Source organism: Emericellopsis atlantica (genome assembly GCF_019669845.1).
Source record: "Emericellopsis atlantica unplaced genomic scaffold F5Z01scaffold_19, whole genome shotgun sequence".
Taxonomy (NCBI): Eukaryota; Fungi; Ascomycota; class Sordariomycetes; order Hypocreales; family Bionectriaceae; genus Emericellopsis; species Emericellopsis atlantica.
The window spans coordinates 379,552-397,009 of record NW_025764721.1 but is presented as its reverse complement, the minus strand read 5'-3'; the positions used below and the strand labels follow the sequence as shown (position 1 = coordinate 397,009).

Genomic DNA, 17,458 nt, shown 5'->3' with positions numbered 1-17,458 from the left:
CGTGGAGATTTATGTCTTCCATGCTCGCGAAGTGAACGGACCAGCTACATCACGGCCGGCTCGAGCCTCAAAAGGCGCTTCAGCTCCCCCTCGAACAATGCCAATGGAGCTGCGAATGGACCGATCAGAGCCTGACTTCTTGTTGTTTTGAGCCTTGTGTAAATGCAGCAGGCCCGCCAGTCGACCACCCCATGAAACAATGGGGACTGATCTATCGGACTGAGCATCCTCGGCACGAGTGTGGCCACGATCACTTCGAAGAGAACGGTGGCGCATCTCAAGTCCTGCATCGGCCTCGACGTCTGAAGTGTGCTCCCGTTGGGCGCATTGGGAAAGGAGAGCTCGCCCCTGCTTGAAGATGTACACGACGATGATGCAGTACAGGCAGATGGAACTAGTGACGAAGACAAAGTACTCCGCCTTGGAGACTATCATGCGCTTGTCGGTGTGGTGTCAGGCATGGCGACTGAAAACGACTTTGACGATCCTGGCCGGTGGCTGACGGTGCGTACTTTCTCTGGCTGGGGAATGAGGAGGTACCAGACTTCCACGGATTGCGATGTTGCTGTTGGTTCGGAGAATAGAGGAAACGAATGATCAGCTTTCGGAGTCGGAGGCCTTATATAGACGTTTGACTCGATCCGAGGGCTCCAGCTTTGCTGTTCAAAGTTCGCGACAGTCAAGTTACGCCGAGGTACATGTTGTGTTCAGGGGCTTGGTAGCGTTCTCCCACGAACAAGCCAGCCATATCCCCATGAACTCAAAAGAAACTCACTTGCATGCAAAACTCACAAACAAGTCGAGTCGAACAAGTGCAATGTTCTCTTGTTGTTCTTGCAGGGGCAGGCCGGCAAATGAATGTTGGTGTGGTACGGACAATGTCCTCTGTCCATCCTGCTGTTCCATGTTGTACACTGATTCACGTTCGCACCCGGTATCGATCGACTATGAACAACAGTGAATGTGACTCGTGGAACCTTTTCCCATAGGCTTCACCAGTATCTTTTCTCTCTTTAACATATCCCTTTCTTTCAACCTCTATCCAACACTACGCTAGCAAATACTCACCACTAAGTACACTCGAAGAGTTCAGACCGTCTCAGACATCATGGCGCCTACCAATTTCCCCTGTCACGACTTCTCAACCATGGACACCAGCACGCCGCTGATCCACCCTCGGGGCACAGGCAGCCCATCCAACGCCGCCGTGGCCGGCATCATCGTACTGTGCGTTGCTCTTCCCCTGACCGCGTGCATGGTCTGTTTTATTGTCGCGTTTCGCAGACGCCAAAGAGGTGCAGCTTCTTGAAGGCAGGCCGGTATTCAAGGAGCTCCGCCAAGCTGGGGTACCTGTAACAGTGAGCAAATAGGTAATCATGGTTAGCGTAGAAGTAATAGATTCTACACCTATGTCTTCCGATGAACTTCAACGCAATAAAATGAGTCCGCTTTGACCATATGGCACTCAAGATGTAATTGCCCTTTGCGATAACAATAGACATGTTATTCCCTTTGCAGGTAGACGCCATGGTATGTGAATAAGCGACAGCTCAACTGTCCATGTGAGTGACCTGGCATGTTCACTCCATTCACGCACCAGAGCCTCAGAGGTCCAGAACCCCTGACAACATCACTGAAGCAAGCACTCAGCTGTCATTGTCAGCCTCGTCCGCATATGGTACACTGCTCACACACCAGCGTCGCCAGACTGATACCACCCCGAACCACGCATAGGACACAGATTCACGCGCAGGATGACGCAGTTATCCCCCTTGACAGCAGAAGCCGCCAGCCAACCGGGACTTGCGGTGTGTTCCCCAGACGGACTGGCGGACATGATGAGAAGCCCGAGTTGGATGGTGGGTCGTGATGTGGCCGATCTCCGGACCCCACCACTTCGGGGCCCCATGGACGCAGGAACAAGAGAGTGTGACATATTGTAAGCTGCAGCTGTCAGACGAGCTAGGCGTGGGGAGGATCCGACTTTATTCTGCAGGTGTCAGCTTGCCGTCAGCATCCTCCCGGCACTAAAAATGCAAGATCTACGGAGGAGCACTCTTAATCATTGGGGCGCGCAGACACAGCAAGGTCATGTACATCTCTGAACGAGGTTCCATTACTACTGTAATAATAGCTGGGAGCTGTTGACCAAGTAAGTCAACAACATGCCCTCGCTCGCCCGTTGATGTGGCCTTTGGCCTGAGCTCTTCTCCAGTATGATCACCATAACAAAACCCACAGATGAGCAGGCTGTTCTTCCCTTGACGCCCAACGCCACGCGATACAGGCTTCCATGGCAGGAAGGTATTCCTGTGTATGCTCTCTCGAACGCCTGATACGCCCCTGAAGCGAGTGTTATAGACGCGCCGGTCGCTCGCCGGTGCTGAAACCCAATCAAGAAAAAAAAAAAAAAAAAAAAAAAAAAGAAAAGCCACGTAATCCTAAAAAAGGAAACAATACCCAAACTTTGGTGCTGTGCCCAAAAAAGTCGCTTTGCGAAATCTAATTCGGCCAGATCTGCCGTGCCAGGACGATGTGAGGGGCTTGGAGTGCCTCGCGCGCGCAAGATCCAGCCTCGTCTATAGGTTGATGCTTGAAATGCGTAAACATGCCGAACCAACAAGGCAAACGTGGTGTGAGACAACAGAACCAGAGATCAACGCCGTGATAGTGGTGCCATCGGGCGCGGCGGCGCTCAGTGGTTGTCGGGGTTCCCCCAGATGGGCGCGCCCAGTGGCTTGCTGACGCCAAAGCCGACGCCGACGGCGATGCCGACCACGAGCAGGACGAGGAGGATCTTGCTAATGATGCGGTTGCGCTTGCTCATGCCGGCGAACAGGGCGCAGCTGCGCTTCTTCTTGGCGGCCTTGGCCTTTTGCTTCCAATGGTCTTTGCCGGGCCAGACTGTGCAGTTGGGGTTGTGCTTGTCCTTGGACAGGGGGCTTCGGGACACGCATGGCTGCTGGGTGTCCATGATTTCCATGGCCTCAATGTCCGTCTCGAAGGGGTTCGAGCCCTTGTCGGTGTCCTTGCTGGTGCGAGGCGAGCGGTCGGCCGTGGGGTCGCAAGCTGTCGTCGTGCTAGATAGGGCGACCTTTTCCGGCGCATTGATGGTCGACACGGGCGTGAGCGTCTCGAACGCGGGCGTGGAGTTGATTTTGTCGTCGGGAGCCATGGCGTCGTCTCTTGTTCGTTCTTTACGAACGAAGGGTGTAGAGATGGAGCGCTCGTTTTCTCAATGCCCAAGCACAGAATCTATGCTGGTGGAATCGCTAAATGGCAGAGGTTGACGTGAAAAGTAGACTGTCTGGTGAGGGGGTCAGAACTCGTTTCATGTCTCAGGTACTAGCCGGGCGCAAGACTTTTATAAGGGTGTTTGCTCCCTTGTCTCTCAGGGATTCCGCGCGGCCCATGGAGAGACTCTGCTAGGGCACATGTGATGTGTTCAAGGTTTGGCGAGGCAAACTTACCGATTGAGGTTTTGGAAGGGCAGTATTGGCTTCCTCCGTGATCAAGGTCGACGGTTGACCGCTCTGATGAGGGCTGATGTGTGGAAAGGCGGAGCGAAGGCGTCGCTAATTACGTGACCACACGGTTTTGGGGCTCGTTGTCTCACTTGTCGCGACTTGGTGGATATGCCCGAATGCGTATGCCACCTCGATAATAATTGAAGACGGTTGGTGAAGCAGCAGCGATAACCAGGCGATTTTGAAAGACGCTGAGAGCAAGGGGGACGGATAGAGTGATGAAAGCGGATTGGAGGCCCCAGAACGGATGCGGGTCGATCTGCAGCAGGTCGTTGTCGTGAATTGGCGGCTATGGAGGTTTGTGACAGGCGACTGAACGCTCGCGTTTCTCGGGTTCGTCACGAAGAGACGACTGAAAAGCCGAAGATATAAAACGATGATGATGAAGAAGAAGAAGAAGAGGGGAAGGAAGGCTGTCTACGGCATGGCTTGGCCAAGGTCTGGATGATAGATTTGCTGGACGGGACCGGACTGGCCCTCGTTCGATTGTGGGAGCGTGTCCGGGCGGGAGAAATTGGAGGCCCAGGCGCTTGGACCCCAGACCAGCATGCTGTCTGCAGTCTGCAGCCCACTGATTCCACCAGTGACCACTGTCAATGAACCGTTCCCGCTGGGCCCCTGGGGGCGGATGCTCTACGCTTGTCCCGAAGCCAATGTCTTGGCGCGCTGAAGACTTGGCAATGATCGCTCCTGTCCGGGGGCATGACGGGAGTTGGCACTTAATTACCTAATTACTGTAGTTTGCCCAGCCAGAGAGATGATTCGATAATTACGGTGTGCAAATGGCGAGGGTCCAGTCATACGCAAGCTCCAACTTGCAAGTCACAGTGCCAGTCCAGTCGCTGGGAGCGCAGGCAGAGCCTGGGAAGCATAGCGCCTCTGTCGGCACGACACTGTGACGGACAATGTTGAGAACTTGAGGGCGTCCAGTCGCCGTCTGCTTTGGTTGGGGTCAAATGGCGCTGTTCGCGGCTTAGTCTCAGGCACTATCAATTCTCAGCACACAGACTATCATAATTACGACCTGAGAAGGCTCAGCTAGACTGTGTAATCCATGTCCCTGGCCGTTTTCAGTTCCCCGGCCCGGTCCCCTGAAGCGGCCACTGCAGGGCCCTCGTCGGCAGCCACTCCCTGTCCCAGTTAGCGGCTGAATGAATGCCCACGATGCAGCCCACGTTCTGGGCTTTCAGTCTGAGTCTAGCCTCCAGTCTCCAGTCTCTCCATTCAGCAATCGGATTCCACCAGAGAATGAGATATGGACAATTGCCGTGCAGCAGGCATCTCGTCTCATCAAGCCAAAGTGCCGACACCAGCTGATAAAACATCACTCTCACCAGGGAGTTTCCCCGCGGGCGACGCGTCTGCAACTGCGTGCCGCATCCACAATGGATGATAATGATCAGTCGCCAACAAGGTTTCCGAGTCATTGCGAGTTTGCGACTGGCTACTGCGCTTCTTCTGGGAGGACGCCGGCCTTGGCGCGAGGACGAAGGAAGAGAGTGCCGCGCAGTGCGCAGTTCAACCACTTCAACTGCACGAGGCAGATGCGAGATTGCACTTGTGTCACGAACTATTATCAAGTTCGGCCAAGCTCCGTTCATGGACTGATTGATGACTAGAGACAGTTCGTTCGATGCATTTCGCACGACCTTCTGCTTCAGGATTGCCACCCGCCGCTGCGTACGGAGGACATGCACACGTGTTGGCTCGGCTCGCCGACGACAGATATACGTACAGGCTAATTATCAGCAGCAAGCTTCAGATAATGCACGCGCGCGTGGCCAGAGATTCCCATTGTCGAGTGCTCAAAGTTCCTCGCCAAGGCCTAGACCCTGGCCCAGCATGCATGCTGCCATGCAGGCAAGGTCGCATCAACGCAGGGTAGAAAGCATTTCGCCTCCCATTTTGCTGCGCACACTTTCTCTTCATGGACTATCATCGCTCGTGCAATTGGCACGCTGTTGCCGAAGCGTGCCGCACTTTCTGCAATGCGTGCCGCCACAGAGTGATAAAAGTGTCACCGTCGAGCGTCGACTGGATTCGTCCGGTTCTCTGAGGCAGCCGACTCCACCTGCCAAGCGGCACGGGAGTGATGTTGAACGTCTTGGTCTTTGGGCGTCTTCCCCTTTGCTGCTTCCCCTCACTTCGCCCTTGCATTTTGGAACGCGGCATCTGCCTCAGGTACTGGAGTCATCGGCAGGTGAAGGTTGTAGGTCATGTGATTCGCGACTTTCCCATCTGCCATAACAGTGACAGCACAGGCTTCGCCCGTGCCTGAAGAAATGGCAGTGTAGTCTGAGCTGAGCATTGAGAGTTGGGAGCTTTCCAGGCATAAGGTCCGGTCCCTCGTGCTGCCATGGACGATTTTGCAAAGTTTTGCAAGTGCGAGACGTAGGCACAGGGTCATGGTGCGGCCGTTTGATAGCAGGTAGACGCGATGCAGGAGACGCAGCGGCTTTTCCTGCTTTCGAAAGGCATGGCAGGCGCACTCGACTGAAAGGCAACAACTTCCAAACACATATCGCTCCAATGTTGCTCCAAACGCCATGCTTGCTCCGTTGTCATCGTCTCCCACGACAGCATCTTCACCGTCATCATCATTACGCGCTTAGTATCTCTAGCTTCGACCACATCTCTGTGCTACGCAGTACAAACTATCATCATGGGCTCCAACTCTGCAAGCGAGAAGAATCAGTAGCGCATTCTCTCGCCCGACTTTGAGCCTCGCCATTCGCTTCTCTCTTGTCTTGACGCAACTATCTGCCCCTGCGCTGGATACTCCGGGGTGAGAACTCATGTACAGTCTTTCAAGGATGTCTCGCCCGTGGTCGTGACGCGAGAGGATGGCTTCTTCACCAGGCAGTGCGGTGCATACCTCGCATGTCTTCCATGTGAGTTTCCCTCTACATCAATCAACACAGTCGGTTAATCAAAGTGTAGTCTACAGCTGCCTCATCACCAAGCTGCAGTCCGACTTCCGCAAAGTGTACAACCTCAAGGGCAACCTTTGTCTTGACTGCTCAAGTGCGTGCTTGTGTCCTGCTGGTTCGGTCTCTCGGATGGAGATGGAGGCTACTGTCCGCGAGGAGGAGCGGCGCCTCTCCAACGGCTGCCCCGTCACTGCCTCGAATATCGCCGAGACCTACAAGTACACATCGCCATTGCGTTATCCAACCCCCCTGGCAGAACAACCGAGACATGACCAGGCTGTCACCGAGCAATCTAGCGTAGCCACTTCCGGTGGAACAAGCAAGCATTCGCTCAAAAACTCCGATCAAGAGATGGAAATCCTTGAAACCAAGCCTGATCCTCCACCGGCTGCCGAGCCTGCCCTGCCGCTAGATGCTGGCGCCTCTCGACAGCAAGAAGTAGCAAGATACTCGAAACGACACGCTCCCAACGATGACGCCCAGGCACCCGTAGTGGTGAACACAAGGCCTTGGACTATCTTGAGGTTCCTCGGCCAGAATTGGTACTCGGTCCCGCCGACGATGAGCCAGAATCCGGAGGGTCTCAGAAGCGAGGAAAAGAGAGCCAAGTCACCGGGAGGAGTTAGGAGCTCAATGGTTGAGTCCAATCAGGGCAATGTTGGTCATTTGAGTCAGGAGGGAAGCAGCCTGACTGCTCAAGCGGCATCGCACCACCCTGCTCATCCTCCTGGGGAGGATGGGGCGAACACTGCCAATGGCCAAAGTCGTTTCACCGAACACATTTAGATCCAGTCCTGGATCGACTGGCGGCATCTTCCTCTCCTCTACGTTCTGTTCCACCTTCGCCACTGGCTTTAAGGTAAGGCTGGCTGCGACAAGGCTTGCTTGGCTGGTGTGTTCACATCGCCCGCTTGCTCGAAGTTGGTTAACCGCAGAGACAATGTTCCTCAAGGACGGGTCGTGCCGGATCTCTCAGTGGCTGCATCGAACTCTTTATGAAGCTGAAATGAGGAACGCATCAACTGATAGCAACGGGACTGCATGTTTGTACAGCAGCGTAGTACACGAACCTGGTCTGAAGAACTTGCTTCACATTGGCAAGGAACCTACAAGACATTAGTAACCAGTATGATTAACCGGGAGTATCAATAAAATGTGGAATGGCAATTGTTTCTATCATGCGAGTGAGTAATCCTTTCAAATTGCTATCCGAATGTCGCTGTCATGGTGTGACGGAAGGCGTGGAACTATGGGTGCTCAGATGGGTTCATGCCAATCCCAAGATTTGTGTTGGGGACGCTTTGTACTAGCACATGCACGCGAAACATATCATATGCCATGTCTTGCTCCGACTCTTTTCTTGCGTCGGGACAAATATGGTGCAAGAGGATCGGCATCTGGCGCAGAGGGGACTGATAACTTGAGACAGGGGGCATTGATATGCCACTAATACCGATACCAACATATATGACTGTAACTTAGAAGCTGAAATACCCGAGGAGTCATGTGTGAAATACTCTGAAGTGTCTGTGCAGATTGCAGTAGCGCTTTGTCACTATGATAGCCTCTGCAAGATCAGTCCGTCGAGATAATTTGCTCAGAGCACTTGGTAACTACAAAAGAGTACAAGCAACACAAACAAGTAAGGAAAGATGGTAGCATTTTGAAGGATAGTTTGTTCCATAGGCTAAGTAACTCCCGCTCTAATCGAATCATCAAATATCAAGTAAAGAAAACATCCAGAACCCAAGACTGACTAGACCACCTTGCCAACCCAGAAGGGGTTTGGTAAGAAGAACCAAATTCGAAATCGTTTACTTGGGTGGCACGCCGGCGTAGACGGTGATCGGGCGTGAAGACGAAAACTGGCGCTTTTCCTGTTCTGACAGGTCGCGCTCGTGGACGACGGGCTTGTACGAGAGCTCCTTCAGGCCTTCAAGGGAGAGTTGACGCTTCTCCTCGTCTGTAAGATCGCGATCATTGATGACTGGCTTGTAGGATAGCTCCTTCAAGCCCTCGAGCGAAAGCTGGCGCTTCTCCTCGTCTGTAAGATCGCGATCAAGGATGACGGGCTTGTATGATAGTTCTTTCAAGCCTTCGAGTGAGAGCTGGCGCTTCTCTTCGGCTGTAAGATCGCGCTCGTGGACCACGGGCTTGTAGGATAGTTCCTTCAGCCCTTCGAGTGAAAGCTGACGCTTCGCAGCGTCGCTCAGCTCCTCAGGGTCCACGATCGGAGGTGAAGCGTAGATCTCAAGCGGGTCTTTGCCAGAAATATCTTGAGCCGGGACTGCTGGCGCAGGACGAGCCACGGAGGATGAGGCTAGGCCAATGATGGCGAGGTTCTTCAAAGCAACCATTTTGGTGGTGGAAGTTATAAGTGAGGTCTCTGCAGAAACTCTTGTGGATGTGAAGTCTGATGTGTGAGAATGTGGAATAGAGATCCAGTCCCGCTGAGCGGAGACGCCGAATAGTTATACTCATTGACCGACCATACTGTGCCTTTTCTTCCAAGTCTTTGGCTGGATTATGGAGCGACAAGAGACGGGCGTCGATCCGCGAGGCATGGCTGCTGAGCTGCGGCACTGACAGCATCTTGGTGTTCACGGCTGCAGAGCCCCTGACATGATGTCGTATAGCAGGTACGCTTTCGGGTAAATCTCAGGGTCAATCCCTGAGCGACAGCGCGATCTTGTCCTGTTTCAAAGTCTCACCAGGCTTGGCGTCCGAGCGGTTGCGGGATTGTCGTCGAAGGATCTCAGGACCCTGAAGTTCGCCCCAGATCTTTCGTCATGCAGCTCATGACAACATGCCGATCACTGGACCCTGAATCCTAATTGAGGCAGCGTGAGACGGATCCCAATGGGTAATGCGAAAACATGAAAGCGTTTGTGCGCAGAGAAGGTCCAGACGGTCTTGAACCAGCGAGATGGGATGTGAATTCGGCTTTTGATGAGGACAGAATGAACACACTTCCCTCAATGAATTTGCGAACACGACATGCAATACCCTTGGAATGGTAGGCGCATAGACGAGGGCAATCAGTCGCCTCCCCCATGATTGCTATCGACGGCAATCTGTCTATTTAAAACACTACCTGTTAGACGCCCTTTATTCTAAGTGTGATACCTACGTGTTCGGGGTCCCAGCGTTGCATGAGGCAAGTTTCATCGCATGGAGTTCATGGATTTCTCTTGTCAGTCTCGACGTGGTGAAGTCCTTCACGCAGAGGATCAGCAGGCTGACCGAGACAATCACATCTCCAAGGCACAGGCACGTGCTAAACGTACATCCTCCGCTGGAATACCACTGATATTAAGTTTACCAGGGAGGCTTCAGCCTACGCAGCGTGTGAGCGTCCTCCGCCTTCGAACGGGGCGCAGATGGGTAATCAACATGAATGATCATCCCACGTCTGACAGCATTTCCGCGGCTCAACGAAGGCACCCAACGAAAGCACCTGATTCAGTCGTAATCGACAATGATCTGGTGCTTGTTCAAACTCTCATCTGCGGCAAGGTGAGCGTCTCACATGGGCCGGCGGACTGATCGCACATGCGCCACGTCACGGAGCTCATGGGATGTCTGACTTTGATTGAAGATATATCGTGCTCATGCTATGGTGCGGGCAAAATCGAGAAGTCTGTCAGTGTAGGCTTCGCTATTCACCTGGGCGGTTTGGTGTATTTCCAGGTAGGGCATATGCTGGCGCCACGAACGGCCAACATATGTTCAAGACCAAAGACCATCGCGTGTCTCCGTCCTGAATGTCACTTGGGAGACGCGAGTCCAAGAGAGCTGTAGGATTACAGATGGCACTACCTGACCAAGAACGCCAGCTCCATATCTCATGCCACGCGAGATGTGTTCAAGATCGTGTGAAGGATACCCTACGCTTTCTGGTCGTAGGCAGTCCGTAGTCTTGGCGTGTATTTCCTATAAGGCCTGACCGCGTGTTGTGGCAAGTGTGGTCATGTGCTCTGTTGTCAGTCGTTGTGTACGAGCAGGCTGAGTCTTGAGACTCTTGACAACGCCATCGGCCCATTCGACTGGAAAGGGCTAGAGTGTCACCCCCCATATGCTCAGCTGTCTTGGCAGATGCTTCTCAGAGCACTGGAGAGTGATTCGAGTACAAGAGTCGCTGTTCGCTGTAATTAGTATTAATCTGTGTTCTTTGTGTTTGGTTCAAGGCCAGGCAACCCCAGAGTCGGTTCTTGATGTGCTGCGGCCAAGACCCTGCAGGACCATGTACTAATTATTAGTGTGTGGGGGGTTTCAGCCAGACCCCGCGTTTCGCGCACCTTGAACCGCAGCTTGGGTCAGCTGTCACGATGGATGGATGGGTGGAGGGTATGACGGCATGACGCAAAGGACCGAACTGGACGAATGGCCATGCTCTGATAAGAAATGCGCGGATTGAATGTGTGGGTGGTGCCAAGCTGCCAAATTACTCGCAAAAGGACTTTGAAATCATCAATGGGCTGCCTAGGCAGCCTTTGGGACTTGTGTGATGGCCACTGACAGAGATGTTGAAAGCCTGGGCTTTGCTTGAGGGAAATGAATGCGGACAGTTCAACCACCAAATTGTCGGGCTCCCGCTCGCTGGGCGAATTGACTGAACTTGCCAAGCGTCCTCGACGTCAAAGGATCGTGATGAAGGCAGCGTTTGCTGCAAGATAGTCGTGTCGCGACGACAAGACTCTCGCCTGGTTCCGCAGTGACGTCTTCGAACACCCTTCTGGTCGGCGGCAGGATGGAGAGCCAAGTGATGAAGGTTTTCAGAAAGCGATTCATCTATTTCCCCACACCAACGGCTGAGACTTCTTTGGCTTCTATCTGCCTCTGAGGAGCCGCAAGAGCCGCGCACCTAACGTGGCCAACGCTGACTATTGGCGAGTCATTGCTTCGCTGTGCGAATCGTGTGTATGCTCTTGCTACGTGTGCAACAATCACAGGACAACAGCCCAAGGCGGCTACTGCGAGGCCCAAAACTCAGCGCAAAGACATGTTGCACGCGGCTTATCAGCTGCGAGACGGCTGCGGGTCGCTACATCTGCTTCTTATCTCACCCACAAACGGAACGGTATGCAGCCATCTTTAGAAAGCGGGCCCTGCCGGCTTTCTGGGGGACGTCCCATTGCTCCAGCACACTGGGATCGCCGAGCAGGCAGCAGATGGTCGTGGGATAGAACGTGGGATGTGCGCAGTGCTGAACGCTTGAAGCAGCTGTTGATTGACTACGCATTGCCTAATTGTCTCACGACGGGCAGGCCAACGAGGACTGACCACGGCAGCGTGCAGCGCTGCGCAGCAAGACACCGTATCACAGCCTTCACAGGTCAAGCGCATCTGTTTGGTGCGGGCTGAGTGAGGTGAGGCGCTCACGTCAGGCGGCGACGCAGGAGGACCATGTGCGCTAGACAAAATAGTGAGGGGATCTAGTCAGGCGGTCGCTGCTGCTCCATTGGGGGGTTCCAGCCTCTTGGCGGAGAATAGTCCTTACTCGTGGACGCCCCAATAGCAGTCGCGACCACTGCGCTCGCTGTTATCGCCCTTGCGCACCTGCCTCGTGAAGAAGGCCATGAGACAGACTACTTAGACGGAAGTCATGTCCTGCCCTTATCTTATCTCTCGCGACTGCCTGACTTGTCATGTGATTCTGCTCTCAACTCTAGCTCAGGCCTCATCTCATGCACTGCTGAACTCCTGGACTTCACTCCTGTCTTCACATCTGTATCTCTTTGACTCATCAATCACCGCTTCCCGGAGCCCTAAGTCGTTGTGTGACCCCGTGTCGCCTTGCCAGGGCCGAGCTGGGCACTAGCGCCGAAACGAGAAGAGTCGACAGAAAAGAACGCGCACTGGCCATCATTACAGCACGCGACCTTGGGACTGAACAGTCGCCTCAGTGGTCTCCGATTCGTCACATTACGTACTGGAATCCAGCAGCAACACGCGAGTGGTTCACGGTTCTGGCATTCCCGATTAACTTCGAGACTCAAAGTTTGGGCCCGCATACCAGCTCAGGGCAGGGCCAGGCAAAGCCCTGACTTGACTGACGCCTCGGCATCTCCAAGTATCGGATTGCCAAAGGGACCATTTCGTGCCAGAAGAGGGACGTGGACGTGGACGACTGGAGGCAGGAAACAAAGAGTCAGACAATCCATACCGCGAATCGCAGGTGCCACATGCGCTTTGGCCCAGTGCGCCGACTGCCTCCCCAACACGGCAAGCGTCGCTCACTCCGAGCGTTCGTCGGCGACAGGGTTCCGTGTGCTAGGCCCAGCCTAACCCTGGAGTTTATGCCCTGAACGCGCCGCAATAGGAGCAGAGACAGCAGCCCCCTACGTACCGGCCTGTATGACTAGCGTCTGGCCTGCCAGCCTGCCAAAGGGTCCGATCCGCAATGATCTCTCCAAGGTCTTTTGTCTACTCTCGCCCACCTTCGACCCCTACTTCTTCCCCATCAACCTCGAACTCTCCATCAAAGTCATCCGCATTGTCTCCAGACTACCTACAGCTTCTTAAACATCGATTTCAGCGCCCGCCCCATATCCACAAGTCTTCACGCTCGACCAACACCAGCGAGAGCGTCATCACTCACCAACACGCCAGCACGCTCCCACGGCGCATCAGTGCCCCGAAGTATGAAAACAGCACGCACCACATCGACCCTAGCATTGCGCCAATCTTGCCTGCCCCTTCTCCCACGGGGACAACCAGTGTCGTTACGAAAATGGGGAAGCGGAAGCAGAGCCTCGAAGTAGGCCTTGCGCCTACCAGCCCGCCTCGAGAAGCAACCGCACATGTGTCACGACCTGCGACGCCCACGAGCCCCGTCCAAATCCCCAAGAGCAGCAAACGCCCTGCTGCACACCCCCAGAAGCGACACTCTGGGCAGCGCCGGAGACCTCAGAATGCGCAAACCCCGAGTGAATTGTCGCCATCGGTGGCCGCTCTGCTGGCGATGACAGATATCCCTCGGCAGAGGTCACAGAGGCGAAAGAGGAGGGACAACACGCCGTTGACGGTTCAGGAGCTCGTAGAGGGGCAGCAGGTCTCGGAAAAGGAGCTGAGCTGGAGTCTGAGCCGCAGTCCGCTAGATGTCCTTCTCTCGCCACCCGAGGAGTTTGCCGACGACGACTTGAGCGTCAGCGAGTGCAACATCGGCTCGGCCTTGTCCACCAGAACAATTTCCATGGACTCGATCCCTTCGCTTGGAGACTCATTCGGCACCGATGGCATCTCGTCCCTAGGAACTCCGGGGACGCCCGGGACCCCGAGCCCTTCACTACGTGGTCGGAAAATGAGTCCGATGCGCAGATCGCTTGAACCGATCGTTTCGCCCTCTGGCGAGGACATGGAGCACCCCCTTGCGAGGAAGCAGCAGGAACTGGAGGTCTCACAGCCACTCACACCAGAGCCTTCAGATGATGGCACTGAGCACGTTTCGCTGCTTCTGGGCCAATTCAAGCCCTTGCGCTACGCTTTTCGATCTAACCTGACGGCATCATTCAAGGCTCTGCGCTCGGCTGCGCGGTCATTTTCGACAATCAATTTCCCGACAATTTCAAATGAGGATTTCCTTGCCAGGTCACTCCTGACCATCGACACACACGTGCCTTATACCGACGAGCGGCGACCGCCCGCCTCGGAGGACATTCCTTCGGCGGAGATGCGGCGCTACCTGAACCCAATGGGCAACCCTCGAATTGAGTCTCAACTAGCCGCCGTGCCTCCGCCTGGTACCTTTTCCGCCTCCATCCAGATGCAGACCTACAAGGTGCGGCGGTCCAAGCTCGACTCTTCCAAAACGCCGCGACTCCGAGCCTCTCCACAGGGTCCAGCACCAGCATCCCCTCCATCCGAGCCCCAGACGGCGCACTCGCTGCCTCCAGGCATGCGCCAGCGGGAGATGCGCGAGAATCCCGACTTTATTCGCATCGCCGTGATGGAAATGGCCATGCGCAAGCGTGGGAAGCTCGACGACCAGAAACCCGGTCGAGCTCGCTGGGCGCTGCCGCCTCGCAAGAGCTCCGCAGCGCCCTACGAGATTGGGCCGACGGGAGTGCCTGTGCGATGGCAGTCCATGACCTACAGCACTGATTGAGTGGCCGAGCTGGTTCTCTCACTCGGTCGCTCAGCTCAGTCGCTCAGTCAGTCCCTTTGTCGAGGGCATGCATCCGGTGGCCCGCCACGTCATGCCACATGTGGGCGGGACGCGAAAGCTTGGCCCGAGCAAGGGGGCCCGCTGGGCTGTGTGGGCCAATGATGCATTCTTTCCGGATTCGTCGATGCAAAACGTTGGGTAATTGAATGCTGAAGCATTCTCGAAGCACTTTCGAAGCGATTGGACGCGGGGTATCCGTTCCGAGCATACTGGCCTGCCTCGCGCAGCGATGGATCAAGTTACGAATTGAACGCTGGCCACCAAAGGCCAAATCACATACTCGACAGATGCGAACAGGAACGAACCCCTGAACCCTTGGCGATCTCCCTCAACAAAGGTCCCAGCCAGCGAGACGATTCAGTTCAATGTCAGGCAGCGATAACACGCCAGCCAGCCCGACGCCCACGGGTAGACGCCCGATCGGGAAGGTTGACGAGCCGTCCACAACCCCCGGTGCAGGGTAGATATTGGAATCTTTGTTACGCCTGTCAGATAGTCAGAGCTACGTACAGGCTTCCCCTTTTCCGCGGCACAAAAGAGCCGCATTTTCTCATCAACGGTGGATGTCAAACGAGGCACGCATTGTGACTCTTTTTTGTCGGAAGGGGGGAAAAAAACTTTTCTCTCCTGGCCCTCGCCAGCCATCCCCACGGAAGGCCACGACTCCTCCAACAACCCCCACCGGGAAGAGTCAGACCACGAGAAATTGCTCGTGCCGAGGTCGGCTGCATCTGTTTTGTTTTTTTGTCACCGCCAGATCAACAAGCGGTTGAATGCATATTTTCCTCAGCGCTTGAGGCTTGGCTTTCACAACGGGGGCATTGGATCGCTTTTTCTTTTTTTCGCGCGTTTCAAGCAAGACAGTCTTTGGGTCTTCACAGACCGCCTCTTTTCCTTCTCTGTTTTTTTCTTTCGACATGGCAAGCGGGTCGCATCCTAGGAGCACAGAGCGAGCGATGTAGAAGAATGCATGAACGGCGCAGATTTCTTTTTTCTTCTTCTTTTTGTTGTTTTCTCCTCTAGTTCAGCACTAGCCGTTGTGTGGTTCTTCAGGATACCTTGATGCGAGTCTTGGGCGTTGTCTTCGCAGGATATGGTAGCTGCAAAGTATATACTACATTTGAACATGCATCCTTCAACCATTCACAGAACACCGTTTACAATACGTACATCGTCACGATTCGGCAGTCGGATCTTGACACTTCTTGTCTGGCAGATCTAGGTATAGTGCGGGCGTTGTGCGCGGGTGATCTACCGCTATTACGCACCCACTGTACGTGCACGCTGCACGCCTAACCGTGCCCTAACCATAGAGCACTTTGATTGGCAGTTTGTCAGACAGGCTTAGGCTACCCTAGATTTACATTCTGCTCATGTTCTCCCCTGGCAACACAGTCCGTAATTACATGCAAGGCAAACACACCGTAGTATACAAGAATAGCGATGGCAATCTCTAGAAACCTCCAACGCGAGCCAAGACTCTACAACACGACAAAAGCCCTTACAGGCACACTTGCTTCGAGCAACCGTCCACTTCCATCATGGTGTAGCACCACAGTCCCAACGGGCATGTCTCGTCTTCACACCGCGGTACATCGTTGGGAATACACATGCCAGGCTTATCGCACGCCATCCCGCAGTCATTCTCCAGTCGAGGATCGTCCCGGCAATCGGCATCGGGAGGGCAGTCCACCGGTTTGACTCGATACCCGCCGCAGCTCGGGTACTCGTTCTTGTACTCGCAGACGCCACGGCAGCGCCACAGGTCGGTGCAGTCGGGCGACACGGGGACGCACTCGGTGTCGTTGGGGCAGGGAGCGATCTTGAGGCCGCATGGCTGGAGGGCGGCGGCGAGGAGGGGCGCCGCGAGGGCGAGGATGAGGGACAGCATGGCTAGGTAAAGCTGGATAGGTGACTGTTTGCAGGCGTTGGGGGAGTGACTGAGGCGTCACGCGTCCAGAAGAGACGGTGGTCCCCTATTTATGAATGGCGACGGCTGTGAGACTGTACGTGTAGCGAGCCGAGGTGGATGTCTCACGGTGAGCTGTGCTCAGAGACTGTCTTGCCTGCGTCCAAGGGTCGTGTGAGACTCGATGTGCCTGGCCAATGGAGATGTAAGCGGAGCGAGCGTGTGTAAGTCAAAGTGCTTGTTCACCAGCTTTGGTTGAACATGTATCTAAGGGTAATTCCCATGAAAGGGCGCATCCAAGGTGGAGGACCTGATCACTTCCGTGTCTTCAGAGCAACCGAGAACATGAAGAAGGCCACACTCTGAATCACCTCGTGAGCGATTGGGTACCAGGTTGTTGTCTTTGTGAGGACTGTTGAGTTACGCCCATGATGACTTCCTATCAAATGCTAGCAAGCTTCAGATGTGTCTGAGTTGAGCAGAGGGCATGTCAAGGGTGGCATTCAGACGCGGTGGCACCCAACAAGTGCAGGTTGCAGAATATGAATGCATCAACAATCGCACAATCGCAATCAACGGTTTCATAGTGTAATGGTTAGCACGTGAGATTCTGATTCTCGAGATGAGGGTTCAATTCCCTCTGAGACCTTTGTTTTTGCGGATCCGCTCCACGAAGACGGAGATTCGCTATGGCGGCAGCTTTGCGTTTTTGCCCACATAGACCGCTTCTAAATAGGCCAATGAGTACAATGACCATTTTGCGTTTGATTGAAAAGGCCCTGCGATACCTGCGGGTTGAGAAATAGGAATACAAGTACTGATTATTCCCCTCCTAAGTCCGTCGTTACGAGCCAGCCAATGGGAGACCCCGCGGGCCATAGAAGTAGGCGTGCGTGGGGCTATGCTTGACCGCAAATGGCCCCCA

At 54.5% G+C, this 17,458-nt stretch overlaps 8 protein-coding genes and 1 non-coding gene across 9 annotated transcripts; 4 read left to right on the top strand and 5 right to left on the bottom strand.

Moving 5' to 3' along the window:
• Nucleotides 1-9: 9 nt before the first annotated feature.
• On the bottom strand, nucleotides 10-1,127 carry F5Z01DRAFT_689572 (uncharacterized protein; the record flags this gene model as incomplete). Its single annotated transcript, XM_046266081.1, has 3 exons — nucleotides 793-1,127; nucleotides 513-659; nucleotides 10-438 (listed from the first exon to the last, which is right to left on the bottom strand). Exons 1-3 carry the CDS (start codon nucleotides 904-906, stop codon nucleotides 10-12), a joined length of 690 nt encoding a protein of 229 aa, XP_046116793.1. The 5' UTR covers nucleotides 907-1,127.
• Nucleotides 1,128-2,295: 1,168 nt separating this feature from the next.
• F5Z01DRAFT_189205 (uncharacterized protein) lies at nucleotides 2,296-3,580 on the bottom strand. Its single transcript, XM_046257992.1, has 2 exons — nucleotides 3,363-3,580; nucleotides 2,296-3,307 (listed from the first exon to the last, which is right to left on the bottom strand). Exon 2 carries the CDS (start codon nucleotides 3,173-3,175, stop codon nucleotides 2,696-2,698), a length of 480 nt encoding a protein of 159 aa, XP_046116792.1. The 5' UTR covers nucleotides 3,176-3,307; nucleotides 3,363-3,580; the 3' UTR covers nucleotides 2,296-2,695.
• Nucleotides 3,581-4,321: 741 nt separating this feature from the next.
• On the bottom strand, nucleotides 4,322-5,479 carry F5Z01DRAFT_659663 (uncharacterized protein). The gene has a single exon (XM_046263790.1). The coding sequence runs from the start codon at nucleotides 5,126-5,128 to the stop codon at nucleotides 4,598-4,600; it is 531 nt and encodes a 176-aa protein (XP_046116791.1). The 5' UTR covers nucleotides 5,129-5,479; the 3' UTR covers nucleotides 4,322-4,597.
• On the top strand, nucleotides 4,992-5,852 carry F5Z01DRAFT_189181 (uncharacterized protein). The gene has a single exon (XM_046257991.1). It carries the CDS (start codon nucleotides 5,139-5,141, stop codon nucleotides 5,772-5,774), a length of 636 nt encoding a protein of 211 aa, XP_046116790.1. The 5' UTR covers nucleotides 4,992-5,138; the 3' UTR covers nucleotides 5,775-5,852.
• Nucleotides 5,853-6,370: 518 nt separating this feature from the next.
• F5Z01DRAFT_638030 (uncharacterized protein) lies at nucleotides 6,371-7,243 on the top strand (the record flags this gene model as incomplete). The annotated part of the gene is made up of 2 exons (XM_046262330.1): nucleotides 6,371-6,418; nucleotides 6,449-7,243. 2 exons carry the CDS (start codon nucleotides 6,371-6,373, stop codon nucleotides 7,241-7,243), a joined length of 843 nt encoding a protein of 280 aa, XP_046116789.1.
• A 1,028-nt stretch (nucleotides 7,244-8,271) lies between these two features.
• On the bottom strand, nucleotides 8,272-8,814 carry F5Z01DRAFT_675667 (uncharacterized protein; the record flags this gene model as incomplete). Its single annotated transcript, XM_046265176.1, has 1 exon — nucleotides 8,272-8,814. The coding sequence occupies one exon, from the start codon at nucleotides 8,812-8,814 to the stop codon at nucleotides 8,272-8,274; it is 543 nt and encodes a 180-aa protein (XP_046116788.1).
• Nucleotides 8,815-13,190: 4,376 nt separating this feature from the next.
• On the top strand, nucleotides 13,191-14,564 carry F5Z01DRAFT_625071 (uncharacterized protein; the record flags this gene model as incomplete). Its single annotated transcript, XM_046261402.1, has 1 exon — nucleotides 13,191-14,564. One exon carries the CDS (start codon nucleotides 13,191-13,193, stop codon nucleotides 14,562-14,564), a length of 1,374 nt encoding a protein of 457 aa, XP_046116787.1.
• A 1,561-nt stretch (nucleotides 14,565-16,125) lies between these two features.
• F5Z01DRAFT_675665 (proteinase inhibitor I1, Kazal) lies at nucleotides 16,126-16,515 on the bottom strand (the record flags this gene model as incomplete). The annotated part of the gene is made up of 1 exon (XM_046265175.1): nucleotides 16,126-16,515. One exon carries the CDS (start codon nucleotides 16,513-16,515, stop codon nucleotides 16,126-16,128), a length of 390 nt encoding a protein of 129 aa, XP_046116786.1.
• A 595-nt stretch (nucleotides 16,516-17,110) lies between these two features.
• Nucleotides 17,111-17,182, top strand: F5Z01DRAFT_t67. Its single transcript has one exon. It is a non-coding gene; the product is annotated as a tRNA-Gln (tRNA).
• The last annotated feature ends 276 nt before the right edge of the window (nucleotides 17,183-17,458 follow it).

Excerpts from the sequence above, each read along its gene's own strand:
- F5Z01DRAFT_189181 (XM_046257991.1), top strand. The coding sequence starts at position 5,139 with ATGACTAGAGACAGTTCGTTCGATGCATTTCGCACGACCTTCTGCTTC.
- F5Z01DRAFT_659663 (XM_046263790.1), bottom strand. The coding sequence starts at position 5,128 with ATGAACGGAGCTTGGCCGAACTTGATAATAGTTCGTGACACAAGTGCA.
- F5Z01DRAFT_189205 (XM_046257992.1), bottom strand. The coding sequence starts at position 3,175 with ATGGCTCCCGACGACAAAATCAACTCCACGCCCGCGTTCGAGACGCTC.